Source organism: Eretmochelys imbricata, chromosome 15 (assembly GCF_965152235.1).
Source record: "Eretmochelys imbricata isolate rEreImb1 chromosome 15, rEreImb1.hap1, whole genome shotgun sequence".
NCBI classification, from domain to species: Eukaryota; Metazoa; Chordata; order Testudines; family Cheloniidae; genus Eretmochelys; species Eretmochelys imbricata.
In genome coordinates, this window is record NC_135586.1 from 10,667,323 (window position 1) to 10,690,585 (window position 23,263).

A 23,263-nucleotide genomic window follows, 5' to 3' on the forward strand; every position below is an offset into this window, starting at 1 on the left:
AGAGTAGTCCCCAGGCTAACAGGGAGAGCCTGCATATGAAAGACTGTACCCAACCTGCAATATGCAGTGGGATAAGAAAAACTGCTTAGTCCAGATATTGCCTAGTCTAATAAGGCTGAGAATTTAGACTGTGTGCTTATCTTTTATTTTCCTTTGGTAACTACTCTGATTTTTGCCTATCACTTATAATCACTTAACATCTATCTTGTGTAATCAATAAATGTATTTTAATGTTTATCCTTACAGGTGAATTTGACTGAAGTGCTTGGTAAATCTGTCAGGTTACAAAGGCTGGTGTATATCTACTTTCCATTGACAAAGTGGAGAAGCAATTGATAAACTTGCATTGCTCAAGAAAGGGTCTTGAGCATTGCAGGATGGTATATTCCTGAGATACAAGGCTGGGAGCTAGGGAGGATTTGGCTGGTGCCTTTCTCTGAGTACGTGCAGGGGGTGTGAAGGGTGGAGAGCCCCATGCACCAACCAAGCGCTCAGGGACATTACTACGGAGTTGTAGCTTTGCGCCACTGTTATGAAACACTAATCCCCACTGCATGACAATAGACCCAAGTACTCCGAGTAATATCTGCTAATACTCAGGGTCACCCAGCCTGGAGACATTCATACCCAGAGTTCACTGCCCCTGCCACAATGCCCAGTGGGTAGTGCACTGGGAAGCTATCCCTTAGGCCCACTTGTTAAAGGGCTCCTTTAAGCCCGGTGTACCTGTGAAAGGGGGCCAAAAACTAAATTATCAAGAGACATTTATGGATTAAATAAACAGAACATTCCATACATGCAGTTATTCAGCAGCACTCACTACTAACAGGTAATATGAACAGTAGAAAAAAAACAAGAGAAAAAACACCTGACAGTCAAAACAATGAACAGTAGCATCACCCACAACTAGGTCCACTCAAAAATCACATGTACTCCAAAAACCTATTTATATGTTCATCAATAATGGACACTCACAATTAAAATATGATTTTACAACAACCATAACAGTCTCACATAAGATTGCCAAAAATTACCAGTGTTAACTATATTTCAAATTAACATGGTGGGGTATTAGTAAAAGTTTTCAACTAACAATAATCACACCTCAGATTATCCTCATTGGCTATGACACTGCCACTGCACAAAGCTAAAGAAAACTCGCCAATCTTACAAACCACTAAACTCTGATCACTCTTCAGGTTAAAGGGAGTTTTCACAAGAACTCAGAATGCCCTGAAATCTTTCCTCCACCAGATCAATGTTAACCTACCTCTGTTATAATTAAGCAATAAGATATTTACACAGACTTTGACTTTCCCTAATTTTATTACCAATTTAAAGACAAGAAGAGATACTGAAGCATTCTGGGATATTGTATGCTAATTAGCTAATTGTATTGATAAGTGCTGAGGCAAGGAAAAGAGTTTAGGACTATAAAAAAAAAAAGACCCTAATGTAAATTATCAAATTAACATCATACTGGATCATTTACAGTTTGATCTGTCTCAGACAACTTTCACTCTTTCATTAGAAAAAGCACCAGAAAAGGAAAACAAGCTCCTCAGTAACACAGACTAAACCACCACAGCTTTAAGACAAGACCAATGTTTATTCCTGCCCCAACAAACCAGAAACACCACATAGAACCCCAATAAGAAATTTAGAAAGCCCAGAGAAAAGAAGATAAAATAAAGAGGGAACCTCCCCAAGAACCTTCATCTCATCTGGTTTTTTTACTCAGGCAAGAAGTCAGCTTTTACAATAACCACCAAAAATCACCCATGACAGCTGTAAATCAAGCTCTCAAGGTGGGATATTACAAAAAGGTTTCCATTAGTAATAACCATGCCTCAGCTGAATCTCAGAGACTACAATACTGCCACTGTACAAACCTGAAACTGTAGGTCATGTGACCCTTGCTCACTCACCAGCCACCTGCTTTAGCGCATGGAGAGATCCGCTTGCTTAGCTCGCACTGGATGGCGCAGCTATGCCATTTGGGAGCCTCTCTTGCTGCCGGATCTTACCCCCTGAAAAAACCCCCACAAGGCTGCCCCATGTCAGTCTTTTTCCCCAGTCTGGTGACAGGGCATCATGGGCCTGATTATACTAATTAGCCTGTCACCCTCTTGGCAACCCCAGCCTCCTGTCCCCTTCCTGTCTCCCAAAAATTCCACAGCAGCTTCTCCCAGAGCTCAGGCATCTTCAGGGGGAATCTCATACATTTCTCCTCCCCTGCCCATAGCATCAGCACCACAGCAACTGTCCTGCTCTCTTACAGGACCAATGCCAATAAACACCCTATTAGACTCTTCCAGACAGTTTGGAGGACAGGAAGGCAGCCCAAAGCTCCTTGCAGCTCCACTGGCTACTTGGGGAGAGACTGAGAGGAAGGGCACAGCAGGCTGGAGGGGAGCACAACTCCCATGCAACTGAGGCATCCAGAAACAGTTTCCCTAAGCAGGGGTGAGGGGACAGAGAACCACACGGCACTTTGGCTCAGACCTGGCTACTTCTGGCTTGTCCCAGTGACTGCTACCACCATCTACTTGCTGTCAGCAAAAGGGAATAGCTCATAAGAATGGTCATACTGGGTCAGAAGAATGGTCCATCTTAACAGTGCTGGAACAATTTGTGTTGTGGGGGTGCTGAAAGCCATTGAACCAAACTGTAAACCCTGTATATGATGGGAACCACTTCAAGCCATGGGGCGTGGCAGCACCCATAGTTCCAGCACCTATGGTCCATCTAGCTCGGTATCCTGTCTTCCCACAGACACCAGTGCTGGATGCTTCAGAGGGAATGAACAGAACAGGACAATTTATTGAATGATCCATCCCCTGTCATCCAGTCCCAGCTTCTGGCAGTCAGAGGTTAGGGGCACCTGCAGCATGGTAATAGCCAATGATGGACCTCTACTCCAGGAACTTAGCTAATGATTTTTTGAACCCAGTTTTACTTTTGGCTTTCACAACTCAGGTAGCCAGGTGTGACGGGTTGGGTCACAGAGACCCCCTTGGTCTGCCACCTGATGTGCTGAGACTACCTCTAAGACAGTTTTCCCTGCCAGCTTGGGACTTCAGTACCCTGTCTTCTTGAGCCAGACATGTTAAGCCTGCTGCAAACACAGATCCAGGTCTGAACCACGTCCTGCAAAAGCTGCAGGCTTAACTGAAAACAGCTTAAGAAGTGCTCCTGTCTCCAGTACCCAGATACTCAGTTCCCAATGGGATCCAAACCCCAAATAAATCCATTTTACTCTGTAAAAAGTTTATACAGGGTAAACTCATAAATTGTTTGCCCCCAATAACACTGCTAGAGAGATGTGCACAGCTGTTTGCTCCCCCAGGTATTAATTACTTGCTCTGGGTTAATTAATAAGCAAAAAGTGATTTTATTAAATATAAAAAGTAGGATTTAAGTGGTTCCAAGTAATAACAGACAGAACAAAGTAAATTACCAAGCAAAATAAAACAAAAACAACCAAGTCTAAGACTAATACAGTAAGAAACAGATTACAGATGAAACCTCACCCTCAGAGATGTTCCAATAAGCTTCTTTCACAGACTAGACTCCTTTCTAGTCTGGGCCCAATCCTTTCCCCTGGCACAGTCCTTGTTCCAGCTCAGGTGGTAGCTAAGGGATTTCTCATGACTGCATCCCCCTTTGTTCTGTTCCACCCCCTTATATATCTTTTGCACAAGGTGGGAATCCTTTGTCCCTCTCTGGGTTTCTACCCCTCTTTCTAAATGGAAAAGCACCAGGTTAAAGATGGATTCCAGTTCCGGTGACATGATCACCCACTTGCCAGCATGCAGGTATACAGGAGGACTTATAAATAAACAGAGCCATTTACAACCAATTGTCCTGGTTAATGGGAGCCATCAAGATTCCAAGCCACAATTAATGGTCCACTCTTTGCATAATTACAATAGGACCTCAGAGTTATATTTCATATTTCTAGTTTCAGATACAAGAATGATACATTTATACAAATTGGATGACCACACTCAGTAGATTATAAGCTCTGTAATGATACCTTACAAGAGACCTTTTGCATGAAGCATATTCCAGTTACATTATATTCGCAAAAAGAAAAGGAGTACTTGTGGCACCTTAGAGACTAACGAATTTATTTGAGCATGAGCTTTCGTGAGCTACAGCTCACGAAAGCTCATGCTCAAATAAATTCGTTAGTCTCTAAGGTGCCACAAGTACTCCTTTTCTTTTTGCGAATACAGACTAACACGGCTGTTACTCTGAAACCTGTCATTATATTCGCACTCATTAGCATATTTACATAAAATCATATAGAGTGCAACGTCACACTGGAGCCTCTGCTTTGGCCATGTTCGCTGATTCACCTCCCATTCCTCAGTCCCCCTCTTGTTAGAAAGAAGGGAATATTATAGGGTTGCCCATACATCTTCAGGGGTCAGTCATGCTCTTTGAAGTGAGTGAGCACTGGATTCACTTTAGGAATTCACGAAATCTGCACTTCCTGGCTCTGGAGAATAATCACCCCCAGAGCACACAAAGCACCAGAAAAAGAAGGCAGCAGAGCTCCTCAGGAACACAGACTGACTCACTACAGCTTTGAGAGGAAGTTCAGGGTTTATTCTAACCCCACTAAACCAAAAACATCACAGAGAACCCCAGTGAGAAATTCAGAAAGCCCAGAGAAAAGGAGACACAACTAAAAAGGAACCTACCTAAGAACCTTCACCTTATCTGTTTTTTCAGTCAGGCAAGAAGTCAGCCTCCAAAGAAGCTACTAAAAATTGCTAATGACATCTGTATTTCCACCTCTCAAGGCAGGATATTTGGAAAAGTTTTCAATTAGTAATAATCATGCTTCAGTTGAACCTCAGAAGTTAGGAGATAATGTTTGTGCTTCGTGGCCCAAAAGACACAAACAAGGTTTTCATCTTGGGGCTAAAAGACCAAACACATCAAGACATTTGATCATAGCTTTTAACAGGCCAAAAGACTTTAAAAATTTATTACAATGATATTTTTTTTAAAAAAAGCAAACAGAATTTAAGCATAGAAGTTTCTGGTTATCAGGGAATAATGTACAGATTATAAAGAGGTGTAAAGTTTGGTTTAAAATCAGACAGCATAAGGAATACATAATTGCAATATTCCCATTTGGGGGTAAAAGGTTAACAGGTCAAAGTTACACGTGATCTTAGCTCTGAGAAGGTAAGAAGTGAACCTGTGACCCTTGCTCACTTGCCGGCCACCTGCTTTCCAGCACGGGGTGAACCAGACTGGTTTCAAGGCATCATTAGGCTAATTAGTCCATCACCCAACTTGCAACACCAGCTTTCTGTCACCTTTCTGTCCCAGGAAAGTTTCACACATGCTGCAACTTTTCTCAAGTTATCTCTGCTGCCTATATTATAAGATGCCAAATTCGTGAATTAAAATATGCCAGTGTAGATCTGCTAAATTAACTGTAATACGCTAAGTATTGCTAGAATCTGTCTCTAGTACACATGTGACTTTCTCCCCCGAGACTTTCAGAAAAAGGATTGTATGATTGGTTTCCCTGGTGTTCTGAAATTTTGCTCTTTTTTCTTTGCTCAGTTTTTCAACATATGTATTCTTTGAATTGTGGGATTTGTAGTTTTCCTTTTTAGTTTTGTTTTGTGAACTTCATTTCCCAGAGTTCTCTGTTTCTGCAGCCTTTTGTCTTCTCTGAAGGTCAGGCACTGCCATAACATGAGAGGTGAACTTGCAAATGCTTATAGAATTTTTCTTGCTGGTTTAGCAACAAGGGCTTTATTTTTTCTGTTTTATTTTTCTCTTGTTAATATGCATGTTTTACAGAAATGGAGGTATGGCTAAGCTGGGTGCTGTGGAGATCTTTAGAGTCAGGGGTTATCTTCAGATGCTGCCCCTTTCCTGCTGTAATGCTGATCTGATCTGTCTCCGTAGTGGTTTTTAGACTGTGTGTGAAATGTTAGTATATTTTTTGCAACTGTAACAGGGGAAACAAAGAACTGTAGATGTGGGACTTGGCAGGAGAGTGAAATGGAAAATGATTTTTAATTATTTTGTGGACTAGAAAGCATTAAGGTTAAGAATCATATTTTAAACATAAAAAGTCCTGTTTTTCAAGTGTATTTCTTTTCTTCATTAAATATTTATTTCTTTACATTTAGCTTCCCCTCACCCCTCAGTAATGCTTGCCACAAAATCTTTCTCTTTCATCTTTCACCACATTTCTCCAATGCAGCCCTTCCTCTTGGTCTTTGCCACTTACTGTCGCCTCCCACCTATACCACTGCAGACTCTGCCTCTCATCTTGCTCCCCTCCAGTCTGACCCAAATGCTGCTGCATAAACAAGTGTTCTCTCCCACTGCTCTTATCATGTCAGTCCCTTATCAAAGATCATGTCGCTGGCTTCTCTTCAGCTCTATCGATTTTAGGCACCTAAAATCTTTGAGGATCTGGGCATAATTGACTTAGATCAGGTCTTCACTACAGATCTATATTAGTATAACGACTTCATTCAGGAGTGTGAAAATCCACTTATACCAACCTAACCCCTAGTGTAGACAGTATTCTGTTGGCAGGAGACCGTCTACTGCTTCTAGGGGGAGGTGGATTAACTATGCTGAAGGAAGAGCTCTCTCCCATCAGTTTAGAGCGTCATCATTAAAGCAGCATTTTAAGTGTAGACAGGCCCTTAGATAGCTAAGTCCATCTTCAAAAGTGGCTTCTCTAGTTAGGACCAGATTTCTAAAGGGATGTTCGTATGGCTCAGCTGAGCAGACCAATGACTAGAAGGAGACTCCGCTGGTTGGAAGGCATGAGATGCACTGTCCTGAGATGGGGGGTTCCACGACCACCACTCCCAAGAGAAGGAGGCGGGTGGTGGTGGTTGGGGACTCTCTCCTCCGGGGGACTGAGTCATCTATCTGCCGCCCTGTCCGGGAAAACCAAGAAGTCTGCTGCTTGCCAGGGGCTAAGATTTGCGGTGTGACGGAGAGACTGCCGAGACTCATCAAGCCCTCAGATCACTACCCCTTCCTGCTTCTCCACGTGGGCACCAAAGATACTGCCAAGAATGACCTTGAGCAGATCACTGCAGACTACGTGGCTCTGGGAAGAAGGATAAAGGAGTTTGAGGCGCAAGTGGTGTTCTCGTCCATCCTCCCGTGGAAGGAAAAGGCCTGGGTAGGGACCGTCGAATTGTGGAAGTCAACGAATGGCTACGCAGGTGGTGTCGGAGAGAAGGCTTTGGATTCTTTGACCATGGGATGGTGTTCCATGAAGGAGGAGTGCTGGGCAGAGACGGGCTCCACCTTACAAAGAGAGGGAAGAGCATCTTTGCGAGCAGGCTGGCTAACCTAGTGAGGAGGGCTTTAAACTAGGTTCACCAGGGGAAGGAGACCAAAGCCCTGAGGTAAGTGGGAAAGCAGGATACCGGGAGGAAGCATAGGCAGGAATGTCTGTGAGGGGAGGGCTCCTGCCTCATACTGAGAATGAGGGGCGATCAGCAGGTTATCTCAAGTGCTTATATACGAATGCACAAAGCCTTGGAAACAAGCAGGGAGAACTGGAGGTCCTGGTGATGTCAAGGAATTATGACGTGATTGGAATAACAGAGACTTGGTGGGATAACTCACATGACTGGAGTACTGTCATGGATGGTTATAAACTGTTCAGGAAGGACAGGCAGGGCAGAAAAGGTGGGGGAGTAGCACTGTATGTAAGGGAGCAGTATGACTGCTCAGAGCTCAAGTATGAAACTGCAGAAAAACCTGAGTGTCTCTGGATTAAGTTTAGAAGTGTGAGCAACAAGGGTGATGTAGTGGTGGGAGTCTGCTATAGACCACCGGACCAGGGGGATGCGGTGGATGAGGCTTTCTTCTGGCAGCTCGCAGAAGCTACTAGATCGCACGCCCTGGTTCTCATGGATGACTTTAATTTTCCTGATATCTGCTGGGAGAACAATACATCGGTGCATAGACAATCCAGGAAGTTTTCGGAAAGCGTAGGGGACAATTTCCTGGTGCAAGTGCTAGAGGAGCCAATTAGGGGGGAGCTTTTCTTGACCTGCTGCTCACAAACCGGGAAGAATTAGTGGGGGAAGCAAAAGTGGATGGGAATCTGGGAGGCAGTGACCATGAGTTGGTTGAGTTCAGGATCCTGACACAGGGAAGAAAGGTAAGCAGCAGGATACGGACCCTGGACTTCAGGAAAGCAGACTTCGACTCCCTCAGGGAACGGATGGGTAGGATCCCCTGGGGGACTAACATGAAGGGGAAAGGAGTCCAGGAGAGCTGGCTGTATTTCAAGGAATCCCTGTTGAGGTTACAGGGACAAACCATCCCAATGTGTCGAAAGAATAGTAAATATGGCAGGAGACCAGCTTGGCTTAACGGTGAAATCCTAGCGGATCTTAAGCATAAAAAAGAAGCTTACAAGAAGTGGAAGGTTGGACATATGACCAGGGAAGAATATAAAAATATTGCTCGGGCATGTAGGAATGAAATCAGGAGGGCCAAATCGCACCTGGAGCTGCAGCTAGCAAGAGATGTCAAGAGTAACAAGAAGGGTTTCTTCAGGTATGTTGGCAACAAGAAGAAAGCCAAGGGAAGTGTGGGCCCCTTAATGAATGAGGGAGGCAACCTAGTGACAAAGGATGTGGAAAAAGCGAATGTACTCAATGCTTTTTTTGCCTCTGTCTTCACGAACAAGGTCAGCTCCCAGACTGCTGCGCTGGGCATCACAAAATGGGGAAGAGATGGCCAGCCCTCTGTGGAGATAGAGGTGGTTAGGGACTATTTAGAAAAGCTGGACGTGCACAAGTCCATGGGGCTGGACGAGTTGCATCCAAGAGTGCTAAAGGAATTGGCGGCTGTGATTGCAGAGCCATTGGCCATTATCTTTGAAAACTCCTGGCGAACGGGGGAAGTCCCGGATGACTGGAAAAAGACTAATGTAGTGCCAATCTTTAAAAAAGGGAAGAAGGAGGATCCTGGGAACTACAGGCCAGTCAGCCTTACCTCAGTCCCCGGAAAAATCATGGAGCAGGTCCTCAAAGAATCAATCCTGAAGCACTTACATGAGAGGAAAGTGATCAGGAACAGTCAGCATGGATTCACCAAGGGAAGGTCATGCCTGACTAATCTAATCACCTTCTATGATGAGATTACTGGTTCTGTGGATGAAGGGAAAGCAGTGGATGTATTGTTTCTTGACTTTAGCAAAGCTTTTGACACAGTCTCCCACAGTATTCTTGTCAGCAAGTTAAAGACGTATGGGCTGGATGAATGCACTATAAGGTGGGTAGAAAGTTGGCTTGATTGTCGGGCTCAACGGGTAGTGATCAATGGCTCCATGTCTAGTTGGCAGCCGGTGTCAAGTGGAGTGCCCCAGGGGTCGGTCCTGGGACCGGTTTTGTTCAATATCTTCATAAATAATCTGGAGGATGGTGTGGATTGCACTCTCAGCAAATTTGCGGATGATACTAAACTGGGAGGAGTGGTAGATATGCTGGAGGGCAGGGATAGGATACAGAGGGACCTAGACAAATTGGAGGACTGGGCCAAAAGAAATCTGATGAGGTTCAATAAGGATAAGTGCAGAGTCCTGCACTTAGGACGGAAGAACCCAATGCACAGCTACAGACTAGGGACCGAATGGCTAGGCAGCAGTTCTGCGGAAAAGGACCTAGGGGTGACAGTGGACGAGAAGCTGGATATGAGTCAGCAGTGTGCCCTTGTTGCCAAGAAGGCCAATGGCATTTTGGGATGTATAAGTAGGGGCATAGCGAGCAGATCGAGGGACGTGATTGTCCCCCTCAATTCGACATTGGTGAGGCCTCATCTGGAGTACTGTGTCCAGTTTCGGGCCCCACACTACAAGAAGGATGTGGATAAATTGGAGAGAGTCCAGCGAAGGGCAACAAAAATGATTAGGGGTCTGGAACACATGACGTATGAGGAGAGGCTGAGGGAACTGGGATTGTTTAGTCTGCAGAAGAGAAGAATGAGGGGGGATTTGATAGCTGCTTTCAACTACCTGAGAGGTGGTTCCAGAGAGGATGGTTCTAGACTATTCTCAGTGGTAGAAGAGGACAGGACAAGGAGTAATGGTCTCAAGTTGCAGTGGGGGAGGTTTAGGTTGGATATTAGGAAAAACTTTTTCACTAGGAGGGTGGTGAAACACTGGAATGCGTTACCTAGGGAGGTGGTAGAATCTCCTTCCTTAGAAGTTTTTAAGGTCAGGCTTGACAAAGCCCTGGCTGGGATGATTTAATTGGGGTTTGGTCCTGCTTTGAGCAGTGGGTTGGACTAGATGACCTCCTGAGGTCCCTTCCAACCCTGATATTCTATGATTCTATGACTAACCCCCTAGGTGGCCCACTGTCTAGTGGAATCTTCAGCCCTGAGTTGGCAGCTTTATGCTGCCTACGCTCCCTAGACTAGAGCATGGAGATAGTTAAGCACCTGCCAAAGGGATTTTCAGAAGCTGGCTGGGAAGTAAAATTTTCAGAACTGAGCAGGAACCACCTAAGCTATCCAGGAGTAAAATGCCAGGGGGAGGGGAGGGCAGAAGAGCGGGGCTTAAGCATCTAAGAGTCTGACTTGGTCCGATCGGCTGATGGGCCAGAGATAGGCGCCTCCGTCCACTTGGGATCCTCAGCCACGAACCTTCTCCTGGAGTTAGGCATCTAAACCAGGTCATTTGCTTAGGGAGCCTGTGCCCTAGCAACTAACCCCCTGCTTTCCACCCCCATTCATACTCCATCCCTCTCTTACCTCGCCTCACCCTACATTGCCCTGGGTCTCCTGCTCTCTTTTGTGCAGGTGCTGTACTGGCCACCCCTCCACCTAATGGTGGCCACCATCCGGCCCACCTGTTGCAGGGTCTGACAAGACTTAGGCATGCTCAGAGCACACCTACAGGATCAGGCCCTGTTGGCAAGACAGACATTCCTCCAATTAATTTAAAAATCCCAGTTCTGTGGCAGAGCCTCTGGGGCTTCAGCTTGTGCTAGGGCTCAGAGCAGCTCTTTAGCTGCAAAGTAGTAGCAGCCCTTAGGCTGCTTTGAAAATGTCAGCTGGTGGGAACTTATGCACCTAGATGGGTTAGGTGGCACCTGGGCTGAATCTTTGAAAATGTCCTCTGAAGTATTCAGGCATCTAACTCCCATTGAAATCCCTAAATACCTTTGGGGCTAGGGGCCCATGTGCCTATCTGTTTGTTTAGCTGCCTAAGTCCCTTTAAAAATTTCAGCTGTCGGTCCCAGACTTGTAAACACATTTAGGGGAGGGATTTACAAGTCAGACTGAGGCCTGCTCTACACCTAAAACTTAGGCTGACCTAGCTGTGTTGCTCAAGGCTGTGAAAATCTTTGCACCCTGAGCACTGTAGTTAGGTTGACCTAATACCCAGTGCGGACACGGCTAGGCAGACCGAGCTACTTCCTCTCAGAGAGGTGGATTACCTACATCATCGGTAAAACCCCTGCCGTCAATGTAAGTCATGGCTACGCTACATCGTCACAGCAGCAGGGCCACAGCTCTGCCACAGTAGTGGCTATAGCAGAGACAGAAGGTGCCTAATTGCCAATTCAGGCATCCGATATGTAGGTGCCACGAGCACTCACAAAATCCCTGCTCAGCTGCTGCCTAAAAGCCGGTGGGCGCCTCATGTCTCTAGGTGCCTAAGTTTCTGCAGTTAAAGTGTCTGATGCACCTAAATTTTGGTGGCTGGGCCTGGGCTCAGCTGCCTCAGCCCTGACCCTGACCAGCCGCTTGGCACCTAATTCACACCTAGGCCCCTTTAGGGTTCACAAATGAGTTATTTCCTCACCTATCTCGCTTGCGGGGCCCAGTTGGGTAGATGTGAACTCAGTGGGCGTTAGGCGCCCAAAACCTTTGAGGGTCTGGGCCTTAGGCCTTGCAATGCTGAGCGGGTCAAGGCCTAATACCTTGAAAAATCCAGGCCAAAAGCTTCAGATGTGGGTGCCTAAAATTAGGTACCTAAATCCAGACTTAGGTACCAAAGGAAGTGGTCAAATTTTTAGTGATGCTGGACAGCTGCAACATCCATTGACTGTACCTGGCACTCAGCACCTACCTTTGCAAATCAGGCTCTTCATTTTAGGCTCCCATGCTGGCCCAAACTGATATATTTGGTGTTTAGTGTGAATTACAAATTCTCTCCCTGTTTTCGCTCCTCTTATCTCCAGAAATCTCCAGGCAGTTCATCCCCTCCATTGTTTTATTTTGTTTTTTTAAATGCTCTTTGTACACAGGGAAATTTTGTAAATGCTCTTTGTACACAGAGTGGACAAAAATCTCCTGAAAATAGGGTGGACAAATGTCTCTCCTTGTGCCCTTGCTCCTCTGCGCTCTTTGACTCTTTCCCAACCCTATTGCCAAAGCAATTAATGCCTCTCCTGTCCCCAGATTAATTCCCCTCCCCCAGCCAATTTACATTGCTAGCTCTCCAAAATCCATTCTCCCCTCCCTCAGTCATTTCATGCTGTCCCCTACTGTTTGAGGGCCACTCTGCTGCCCCTTTGTTGGCCTCCATCTCCCAGCTGCTCCTCCTACACTGGGCCCCTCTGTTCCTAGCCCCCTCCAGACCCCTGTAAGGGAGCAGCAGCTCAGAGACACACCGAACCCAGGCCTTCCTGCTGCTAGAGAAGCAGCAGAGATAGGCCCCATTCCTGCCTCCCTCTCTTGCTCATATTGAGGGGGATGGTGCCCAACATGGCAACTGGCTTGGGAGGCAGCCTAGGTTGCAAACTCACCCACTAATTCAAGGCCTGTTTTGCCCAGGCTCTGTAACAGCCAGAGGCTCTATACTCTCCTCTACCAACAGGGCCTCTATCCTGAAGAGGAGGGAGACAACAGGGCGAGTCATCTCTGTCTTCCCTCATCAGAGTCAGTGGTGAGGAGGGGCGTCATCTGTGGGGAGGGGTTCTGAAGAATGTGGTTGCTGCTGTGGTGAGGGCTTTGCTCTGTGTGATGCTGCTTCTGTGTGCGCTGCTCTCCACCCCGGTTTGGAGACAACTCTGTGCCAAGAGCAGCAGAGCAAACTCCCACCTGAGAAGAAGCTGGGCTCCCAAACCAGGCAAGGCCGGTGGAGATGAGCTTGGCATACTTGGGGTTCTCTTACCCTATCTCTCCACTGCCACTCTTTGTGCCCATCACATGTGCCTGAAAGGGATGCTGTCCACCTGCAACCCCGTATAAAGCCATGTCTTAGGTAGATTCTGGCTTTCCCCTGCCTTGGTGTCCCTTTAAAAAAGTCATAAAATGTGAAGAACTGGCCCCATCTCTTCCAAGTTGGCCCACTTGCAGCGGGGAGCTGCCTTTCAACCAAGGAGGAAGGGTGAGACCTATGAATAGGGCACAGGGCTGGGAGTCAGGAGTTCTGGTCTCGAGTGCCTTTTCTACCACTGACTCATTGTATGACCGTGGAAAAGTTACTTCACCTCTCTGTGCCTCAGTTTCTCTAGCTGGAAAAGGAGGCTAATAATGCCTTCCTCGCAGGTGCTGTTTAATGAATTAACGTGTCCAAAGTGATTTGGGATTGTTGACTAGAAGGCAGAAGAGAAGAACAAAGTATCATTATCAGCATCATGAATTCCTCACAGTAGCCTAAGAAAAAATAACCTTGTCGTTAAGGAAGACCTCTGTGTTCCAAGGTTTAACTGCCATATATTCATCTTCTTGGGTCCTAGATGAGTATATACTGTGCTTTGAAGGTGCCGGAAGGTTGCAGAGCCCTCAGGCTCCACCATTACAGATCTCACTCCGGGGCCAAGGCCTCTCCAAACCTGGCTTTTGTGCCAGCCAGCCCTCCTCCAGATGCCGTGGAAGTAGAGGCACTGCAGCGCTTCTTTTCTCATTCCCAGAGGCTGTTGGTAATGACCGGCGCTGGAATCTCCACTGAATCAGGGATCCCTGACTACCGCTCAGAAGGGGTGGGGCTTTATGCCAGGACGGACAGGCGGCCCATCCAGCATACTGAGTTTCTTCGCAGTGCCAGTGCCCGCCAGAGGTACTGGGCAAGGAACTTTGTGGGCTGGCCCCAGTTCTCCTCTCACCAGCCTAACGCAGCGCACCTGGCCTTAAGAAACTGGGAGAAGCTAGGAAAGCTGCACTGGCTGGTGACCCAGAATGTGGATGCCCTGCATACCAAGGCCGGGAGTCAACGGGTGATGGAATTGCATGGCTGCACACACAGGTACGCTACAGGGTTAGGGAAAAGATGGTTAATGCACAGGTACCATCTTATGGGTGGGAGGGTAGTTTACGAACGGGTGTGGTGTTATGGGGGGGCACAAGGAATTAGGTAAGGATGTCATGTTACTACACAGGTGGGACAACATAAAGGTGCTGCTTGACTGCGGGAGAGGTGAGCACAGAATTGCTATGCTATGGCGGGAGGGTGGCTAATCCACAGATGCTGTTTAAGGGGCAGAACATCTTTTGCCCGGGTGCTCCCACGTTTCACACACCTTTCGTGCAGTACTGTTTGACTCGTTTCCCCTTTAATCTGTTATCATTAGGATCTTCTCCTTTTCTGTCATATCTAGAGTCCTCTCAGCGAGGGCAAGAAGGGGAACAGAGACCATGCATGTGCAGGGAAAGGTAAATGGGGCTGAAATCAGTGGGTTGTGCTGGGAGCACAGAAGGTGGACCTGTCTGGAGACAAGAAGTGCAGCAAGGATAGTACATACCACAGACATTGCATACTATACGTAAACAGCACCACTGCCGTGCAGCCACTTCTTGGGAGGGAGAGCAGCACTCTGCACCACAGAAATGGAGGGGGGATTTTAGCCAAGGCCACTTACCAAAAGATCCCAAGGTACTTTAATGTCTACACAGCACAGATGGGACCACAATGTTTGAAGGCCCTGTGGGAAAGATCTGCACACACAGTAAACAGCCCGGCAGCTAGTTTCTCTGCCTTGGAAGGATGCTGGGCTGAGTTGACACTGTTGGAAGTTGAACCTGTGGTGATATTTCAGAGCAATGTTAAAACCATGAATCCCCCCACCCCGCTGGTGAGGATGGAGGTGGGAAGTAGGTAGAGGACTTAGGCCTGGCCTCCACTGCCACTTTACAGCACTGACACTTTCTTGCTCAGGGGTGTGAAATCCCCACCGCCCGAGTGATGCAAGTTTCAGCGCTGTAAAGCACTAGTGTAGACAGTGCACCAGTGCAGGTAGCTACTCTCCTCGTGGGGGTGGTTTTTTATAGCACTGGTGCCGCGGCTACACAGCCACGTTAACGTTGCTAGTGAAGACATACCCTTAGATCTCTTCTTGAGTAATTCTGACTTTCCAGAGCAGTGGTTTTCAACCTTTTTTCATTGGTGGACCCCTACAAATTTTGAATGGAGATGCAGACCCCTTTGCACTTCTTAGACATAGTGTGTGGACCCCAGGAGTCCACAGACCACAGGTTGAAAACCACTGATTTAGATCACATATTCTTTAGAACCCACCGGCTCCCATGGGGCAGTTTCCTTCAGGGTCATAGTTAAACACAGAGTTGTGAGGTCCATATTGGGCCTTCCAGACTTCACGCAGGAATGATTGGTTACATTCTCTGGCCTGTACTATGCAGGGGGTCAGATTAGATTATCACAAATGGTCCCTCTGGCCTTAAAATCTTTGGATCAGTGAATTGCTGCAGCCCAGTGGAGATGGGGCCCTTTGAAAGACCATGAACTGTGTTTCAGGGTTCTCTGCCTCGGCTGTGGAGAGCAAACTCCCCGCTCTGAGCTTCAGAAGTGCTTTGAAGTGCTGAATCCCACCTGGACAGCTGAAGCACATGGCATGGCCCCGGATGGGGATGTCTTCCTCACAGAAGAGCAGGTGCATAACTTCCGTGTCCCGGCCTGCAGCAGATGTGGTGGGATCCTGAAGCCAGATGTGACGTTCTTTGGGGACACAGTTAGCCGGGAGAAAGTGGACTTTGTGCACAAGCGCCTGGCTGAATCAGATTCCATGTTGGTGGCAGGATCCTCTTTGCAGGTAACTGCTCATCTCTCCTGTCTGTATTCCTATTTTTCTGGGCTACTGTCTCTGCAGTGGTCCCTGATCCCATAATCTGGGACCACCATCCCTCTTATCTGAATCCAGTCTCCAGAATTTCCTAGTATTTTGTTCTACTGTCTTTATAATCTGGCTTCACAGCCATCCCTGTGAGGTACCTATAATGTGCTTTTCACTTCAGTGCCAGTCGGACTTAGCCATTTCCCAGATACTGCTCTGATCTGCCTATGCTATCCCAGATATACTTTCTTAATCTCCATGGTTGCCCAGGTAGCCCTGTTATCTACCTGACTTTAGATGCAGATTAGCCCTGCAAAGATCACGATCCCACTTTTTCTTGCCCAACTCTTTTGTCTTTAGCACCCTATTAAGCCCGGTGTGAAAGATCAGTGCTGCAAAATCCCTCTTCACCCCCACTTCAGGTTTTCCTTTGAATTTTCTAACATATTCCTCTCACGCCCTAGTGTTATGGGAATGGCAACCTGAAATAACTTTGTCTCTAGTGTGGGGAGGTTTACACATTATCCAGGCTGGAGACCTGCAGGAAGCAGACTGAGATAGAGCGTTCTCTGCCTGGAGAGAACAGAGTTGCAAGTGAATTAATTCCTCATTAGACTGCTGAAAGAAGTTGAAGAAGATGAGGGAGCAGAGAGCCTTCACCTGCATTCTGGAACAGCCCTGCTGGACAGCTTCCCTTCTTTGCTTTGCCATCTTTTTTTCTCCCTGAGCTATTTCTTGCCTGTGTTGTTATTTATCCTGACTCTGAGCCCACCACTTAACCTGGGAAAGTGTCTGGGACACAGTTTGCATGAAAGCTACTTTACAGAATAAAGCTGCACTGTAAAATGCTCACACACATCTCAAGGGCTGACGTGAGTGGGTAAGGCTGAGGCTGTTGAGTTCCAGTCCTCACCTCTTCAGGATATTTGGGGCCCAACTGCTGCTTGAGCTTGAAGTGAAGTCATAATCCTGTCCCTGGAAGCGATCAAGGTCTCATGTTTATCCCCAAATGGGCAGAGGAGATAGGCCACAAAGGTGGAAGCATATAAGCAAGACTCTATGATAACTAGCTAGGGGTGGCAAGGAAAGTCACAAAAACCATTGAAGGGGGAATATTTTCCACAGTATTGAAAATCTTTCCTTTGTTAGGAGTTAAGTAGCAGCTGCTCCCATCCTGTGCAGATTTGAAGAAAGAATCTAGTACTTGAATGAAGAGTAGCTTATATAGCATTTTTCTGTGTAGTCTGTATCTGCAAATACACCAGAGGGAACAATCATGTCCCACCATTGGGCAATGGCCTATGTGGACTGGTTCTTTCTATAGCTCTTCCTTTGTCCAGGCTCCACATCACTTTGTTTCTTTGTGTCCCTGCAGGTGTACTCGGGTTACAGGTTTGCACTTGCTGCCCATGAGAAGAAGCTGCCAATTGTGATCATTAATATTGGACCCACAAGGTCAGATCACTTTGCGTCCATGAAACTGAATTCCCGGTGTGGGGAGTTGCTGCCTTTGATTGTCCTGCGGTGACCCAGTTTCTAGTGTTAGTGAGCCAAGCACCTGCACCCACCCAAGGTAAGTACCCTGTTCATGGTGAGTAAACTCCCCAGCCTTACCTGTGACAAGCTGACGTGGGATTGTCAGTCACACCCACTGAGCAGCAGGAGGTCCTTGGACACCCATCAAATGCTGAGCACTTCTGGCAGGATAGGGACTAAGATCAGCCAAGCAAAAAAGCCATCCCAGTAACAGGTGCCAACACTTGATCATATAGTTTCAGTTCTGACTGATGCAGTCCTGATGGGGAAGGCTGACTGCCTACAAATTAATTAACTTAAATAAAGGAGCTGAGCACCCTTAATTCCCATTGACTTCTTTGGGTTTGAGAATGGCTCCCAGGATACTAATCCTTCCAGAGAATGGGGTGAGAGGAATTTTCAGACTTGACTCGTCTCATCAGTTTTCTGGTTTCTTTGGGTTCCAATCAGATAGTTACTTTAACAAGGCAGTTAGCAGAAAGCCCCCAGGGAGTGGCTGCAGGGTCATAGAGTGGCTGATCAGCACATTGTTGAAACTTTGTGTCAGGACATTAAAAAAAAAGTGACTTACCAAGGCCCATTGTGCACTGTGATTTTTAGTGCAAAGTTTACAGGATGTGGTAATACAAAAACTCTGCCGCGTAGGATTGCGCACAGCTAATTGGGCACTGATTTTTAAAGTATCAAGTTCCAACTGGGTGCGATGGAAATACAAATAATAAGCAACATAAAGCAGTTTCTTTTCCTCATATCGTCAAATGCTTATTGACCCATCATAATCTCTTAAGAGGGGCTATTTTAACCCAGCAGGCAAACGGAGGTGAGATCTAAAGGTGCATCTTTTGATGAGACCAGCAGAGGACAGCAATCCATCATCTGTTCCAATCAGATCAGCTTCCTGCACTGAGCCATGGTCTCCATTTACCTGGAAGCAGGATGGGTGGAAAGCATCTGGTATGAGATTCTCTTGGCCCTACCTGTCCCTAGAGTCTACTGTGCCTCTGCTTTGCCTTCACTGCAAGGTGCTGGGACACGGTGATCAGACTTTTGTATCTCCAGACCAAGACACTTTTCTTACAATTGGCACTAGGAGGAGAGTTGGGGAAGGGGAGTTTGGAGGAGGGATTAGACAAATTGGAATGGGGGGGAGCATGGAGCTGAAGAGGGTTTTAGCAGCTGGGGGATCTAATGTCAGAAGAAGGTGAGAGGGGACGGCATAAAACAGTCCCCGTGAAGCCGGAACTCTGCTCTCCCAGAGCTGGGAGGAACCTGTACTGGGAAAAATGTTTTCAGCAGAGAAGTTGAACAAGGGCACCTGCTAAATGCAGCTGCTTTCCAGAGAGAGACTTCTTTGCGGGGTGGGTTATCAGCTGAACAAGTCCTCCTCTTCGAGCAGGGAGAAGGCTGAGCATTACGGAGCCAGAGGGAGGTGCTGTACAGTTTGGCAGCTACCCTTGGCTCCTATTTGAACCTTAAAAAAAAAAAACAATGACTGGGATATTGCTGGAGTTTCACTGAGTCAGCCTGACCAGAGCTGCTCCTAACTAAGCTATGACCTTCTCTGGAATGCGCAGCTGGGAGTAGGGTTTTCCGTGTGTAATTAAATTTAAAAATTGCTTACAAGATTTATGGTGCCACTTTGGAATTTTTTCCTCTCCTATGAATCAGTCAAGTTCATGCCTGGGTCAGATTCATTTTTCCGTTTCAGAAATTCAAGCTGAAATTATTAGCACTAGATGAAGCAAAAGAGTAATACGACGATACCTGCACAAGAGACCACCCTGATGAGGGAACTGTCTGTCTCAACAGGCCACCCTAAAGTATTCCCATCCCTCATTTTGCCCCACCACTAAGAGAAAATCCACCTCTGTTAAGCTACCAATTTCTGTTGGTCCCTTAAGATGTATTTTGCTGTATACAGATTGAGAGGCAGAAGTGTGCGCTGGGCAAACATTGGGTCTTTGAGCTGACCTGCTTGCTATAAGGGGGTTTCAGTGTTGTGGTGAGTTCTTAAGATTCCATTAGGATGCAGATTAAAATGCTCCAGTGCCATCTTCAAGGGCAGTTTCCTACAGCAACCATCCAAAGAGAATAATAATAAATGCACAGGGCCAGGACTGCTGTGGTCACTTGCTGAAAGGACACTACCTCTCCAAGTAGCAAAGTAGGGAGGGCTGCTTATGGGACACAGAGGTTTTCCCTGCTCATGCACTTGTTCAAATCCAGACGAGGACAGCAGTAACTAATAAGCTAGGGGAGACCCTGCTACACATGCCACCATCTGAAGTGAGGTAGCTTAATGTCCCCCTACCACAGACCACCAGCTCTACATAAACGGGGACACCTTTGCAGTGAATTATAGGTCTGTTTGCTGATGCTCACAAGTATCATGCCAGCTCTGGCCTATTAGAATTGCCCCACCTGCCAAAGCTTCCCAAGCAATCAATCAGCTATTCTCTTTGTACTATCATCAAGGCTCCTACACAGCGGAGTTCTCACCCACAGTCAAGGAGCTTGCATGGAACTTTTATTCACGTAGCAATTTTCCATATAGGAAGAGACAATTATGCTCCCTTTGGAGGGGAACTGGGGCCAGGTTTCTCATTATCCATGTCATCTTCTGAGCCACCTTGAAACTTGGACAGCATGGGAGTGTCAAAAACAGAAGGTGTGGACTTCATGTCAGAAGGGCCTGCCTTTTGGGGAGAAGGCTTGGGACTGTTCCCAGGAGGCCTAGAACAAGAAAACATTTCCAGTGAGGATAGCCAGGGAGAAGTAATGTGATGGGTAGCTAACCTCTTTCACCTATCCTTACTTGTTCAGTACCAGCAGCTGAGCACTGGTGAAAGGAGTCACAGCTCCCCTCAGGCATTACTGATAAATTAGGCTAAGCCACATTCCTCTAATGGTTTACATGAGGTACATATAAATATACAGGAACAGCATGGTATGGAATGAATTCCTAGTGGACAGAACCTATCTGCACAGTGTATGATGGTATACAAATGCTCTACAGCCTCTTCACTACCACTACACTTCCTCTTCTCCCGCTCCCAACCAAGGATCTGATCATTGCAGAGTCAATCCTCGAAACTGCATTGCTTCATTTGTTAGCACTCTTATGCAATGGACTTTAACCTTTTCCTCCCTATGGAGGTTCTTGACCAGTATAAGGCTGAGACTATGGGATTCCTTCTTTCTGCTGAACCTGATCCAGCACTGCTGAAGAGGAAGCTTCGCCATCATTGACTTCAGTGAGAACAGGATCAGAGCCCTTCATGTGTAATCAAATTCCCCTTTCCTCCCCGCAAAAGGAGATCCCACAGTGAGCCAAAAGGCCCCTCCCCAAGGGCCATATTCTCATCCCTTTCTCACATGAAGCAGCGCCTTCTGCTATTTCTTCAATGGGACTGTTTGTGCAGTACAGTTCTACTCAGAAAGAACAAGGAGATCAGAATCTGGCCCTGAGATAGTGGGTAACTAATGAGACCTACCTTGAGAAACCGGTGTACCTCAGCTTATTGATGTGGTTACCAGCCTGGAGCGAGGCATGAAAGCCACCAGGGTTCAGCACTATAGGATGCAGATCAATCATGCTGTTGGAAGACAAGACATTCAGGAAGAGAGCTATCACTCACTGCAGCTAAACTGAGCAGTGCCCTGTTGTTCACCCTGGTTCTCTGGGGACAAGTGGAACCTGTGGGGGGAGATGTAGTAGTCCTATAGGAACAGACAAGAGGGAAGAGATCCCTGTGTCACACTGACCAGGCTGCAGGAGGAGCAGCATTACAGGGGCTGAAGGGCATCAAGTGAGTTTTCAGCCCACACCTGACAAGTGCCTGCTTCCCTCCAACTCCATCACAGGTTCACTTTCCCCCTCACCCCATCACCTATAAGGAAGTGGGGACGTGCTTCCTCTCTTCCTTGCTTTCTCACCCTCTCCTAGCCAGTACTGACCCTCCCCAGTGCCTCAAACCTCTTTTGGTTCATTGTCGACACCCCAGCCCAGTGGTGCTTCAGGTCAGTGTTCGAAGCTGTTGCTCTGTCCATCTATTGGAAATAAAAGTACTCGTTAGACAACGGCACAAGCATTGTTTCTTCACAAGCAAGTTAGCTAACCCACCAGTCAGTGCTCCTGCTGGGAAAGGCTAAAGCTGGGATGGAGATGCTGGGAGCCTCCACACAATGAGCATTCCTATCTCACTCTCTACAGGGCCTCTACTGGGAGGCTAGACTTGGAGTAACTGTGAGCTCCCCCACAGCCTGTGCTCCTGCCCATTTCCTACAGAATCTCTGCTGGGAGAGCCTGGGGCTGGAGTTGCTACTGTGAGAGGACTTCCTCCTATTGGGAAAGCCTTGCTTCCTGCTCCTCTATTAATGCCCACAGTCAGAGTTAACTCCACACTAGAGAGGGCTGCAGCCTGGGACAGGTGCCATGTGTACTGTGCTACACTGAGGGTAGCAGAGAGACCCCAGGCAGCCTGGAGGACTTGCATGGCTTGAGGATATGTCAGGACTGGGGTCTCTAGGAACATATTAGTGGAAGATCCAAATACAAACCTGTTTGCTCATCAGTTCGGGAAAAGGTCCGAAGACCCTGGGCATGGTGAACTTGGGAGGAGTGGTGGAGCCAGAAGTCCTGGCCCAGGAGGGACAGAATCCTCCCTCCAGAGCTTGCTTCTTCCCAGTCACTTGCCTCGGATATCGCACTTTCACAGCCTTTGCAGCTATGAGAAAAGAAAACAAAAGCACACCCCTAAAGCACTTCAAACTAGCAACTTTAAGGCCTTAGGGTGTGTTTCACTGCCCAGAGAGGCAGGCAGGGTGCAATGTAGTTCTTCAGTTCTTGTGATACCATGTATTTAAAAATCAAGCCCAGAAGGGAACTGAATGGCTCAGGGTTTGGTAATAGGCAACGGAGCCTAGATCAGCTGTCCTAATGCAGCTCAGGTCAGTTGTGACAGAAAGTTATCAGCCTTGGTGGCTGCTTGTGGCCTACAGGAAATAAATGTGGAGGGGCTCAGTCAAGTTCCTAGGGGGTGAGTGTCCACATCAGCACAACTGGCCACCTGTTGGCCATCTCAGCAGAGAGGTCATGGAGACTGAACTCTCCCACCTTGGGCAGTTGTCCTTCCAGGTTGGAGAGGAGAAATGCTGGTGGACAGTGAATGTAGGGACAGAGGACTTTGCCCTCCAACCTTGTCAATCTAGCACCTTTCACCAGTAATAAATTCAGAGAGGACATTTTCCTTAAAGCACCTGATTGCTCCCTGCTTAAGACACTCTCCTTCTGAGAGGGAGCAAAATCCTGGTGTGCTGAACATACCCAGTGAATGCCCATAGTTAAAACAGATTTGATTTGTTGGGTTTCAGTCTAATGCAGTGACATTCCTCTTAGTCATTAAAATCCAAAAGGGACCCATTGATCTTGTTTATCCACCCATCCTGCCTGCAGCTCAGCTGTGGCTGGGTCCTTTTTTTTTTTTTTTTGGCAAAAATCCCAAACTCTGTGCATACACGCACACATGCACCCATTTTCCGTAACCTATGTATCTTGAGTTTGTCTGAATATAGGAAATAATAACTGGTATAGAGAAGCGTTGTTGTAGCTGTGTTGGTCCGAGGATATTAGAAGAAGAAGAGACCAGTGTAAACTCAAAAGTGTCTCTGTCTCACCA

At 47.0% G+C, this 23,263-nt stretch overlaps 1 protein-coding gene and 3 non-coding genes across 8 annotated transcripts; 1 reads left to right on the forward strand and 3 right to left on the reverse strand.

Annotated features, from left to right (window-relative positions):
• Positions 1–1,008: 1,008 nt before the first annotated feature.
• LOC144275899 (U4 spliceosomal RNA) lies at positions 1,009–1,149 on the reverse strand. Its single transcript, XR_013348133.1, has one exon. It is a non-coding gene; the product is annotated as a U4 spliceosomal RNA (small nuclear RNA).
• A 604-nt stretch (positions 1,150–1,753) lies between these two features.
• Positions 1,754–1,894, reverse strand: LOC144275904 (U4 spliceosomal RNA). The gene has a single exon (XR_013348136.1). It is a non-coding gene; the product is annotated as a U4 spliceosomal RNA (small nuclear RNA).
• A 2,865-nt stretch (positions 1,895–4,759) lies between these two features.
• LOC144275905 (U4 spliceosomal RNA) lies at positions 4,760–4,900 on the reverse strand. The gene has a single exon (XR_013348137.1). It is a non-coding gene; the product is annotated as a U4 spliceosomal RNA (small nuclear RNA).
• An 809-nt stretch (positions 4,901–5,709) lies between these two features.
• Positions 5,710–22,791, forward strand: SIRT4 (sirtuin 4). 5 transcript variants are annotated; one of them, XM_077835011.1, is made up of 5 exons: positions 5,710–5,734; positions 13,531–14,227; positions 15,734–16,028; positions 17,425–17,622; positions 18,393–22,791. In XM_077835011.1, the coding sequence occupies exons 2-4, from the start codon at positions 13,722–13,724 to the stop codon at positions 17,575–17,577; spliced, it is 954 nt and encodes a 317-aa protein (XP_077691137.1). In that variant the 5' UTR covers positions 5,710–5,734; positions 13,531–13,721; the 3' UTR covers positions 17,578–17,622; positions 18,393–22,791. The 5 variants fall into 5 exon arrangements, with proteins under 5 accessions (XP_077691137.1, XP_077691135.1, XP_077691133.1 ...); XM_077835009.1 differs by having other exon boundaries at positions 5,712–5,734; positions 13,722–14,227; XM_077835007.1 differs by having other exon boundaries at positions 5,729–5,843; positions 13,722–14,227.
• The last annotated feature ends 472 nt before the right edge of the window (positions 22,792–23,263 follow it).

Coding starts and splice junctions, on each gene's coding strand:
- SIRT4 (XM_077835007.1), top strand. Junction 14,228..15,733: donor TTGCATGGCTGCACACACAG/GTACGCTACAGG, acceptor ACTGTGTTTCAG/GGTTCTCTGCCTCGGCTGTG. Junction 16,029..17,424: donor TGGCAGGATCCTCTTTGCAG/GTAACTGCTCAT, acceptor GTGTCCCTGCAG/GTGTACTCGGGTTACAGGTT.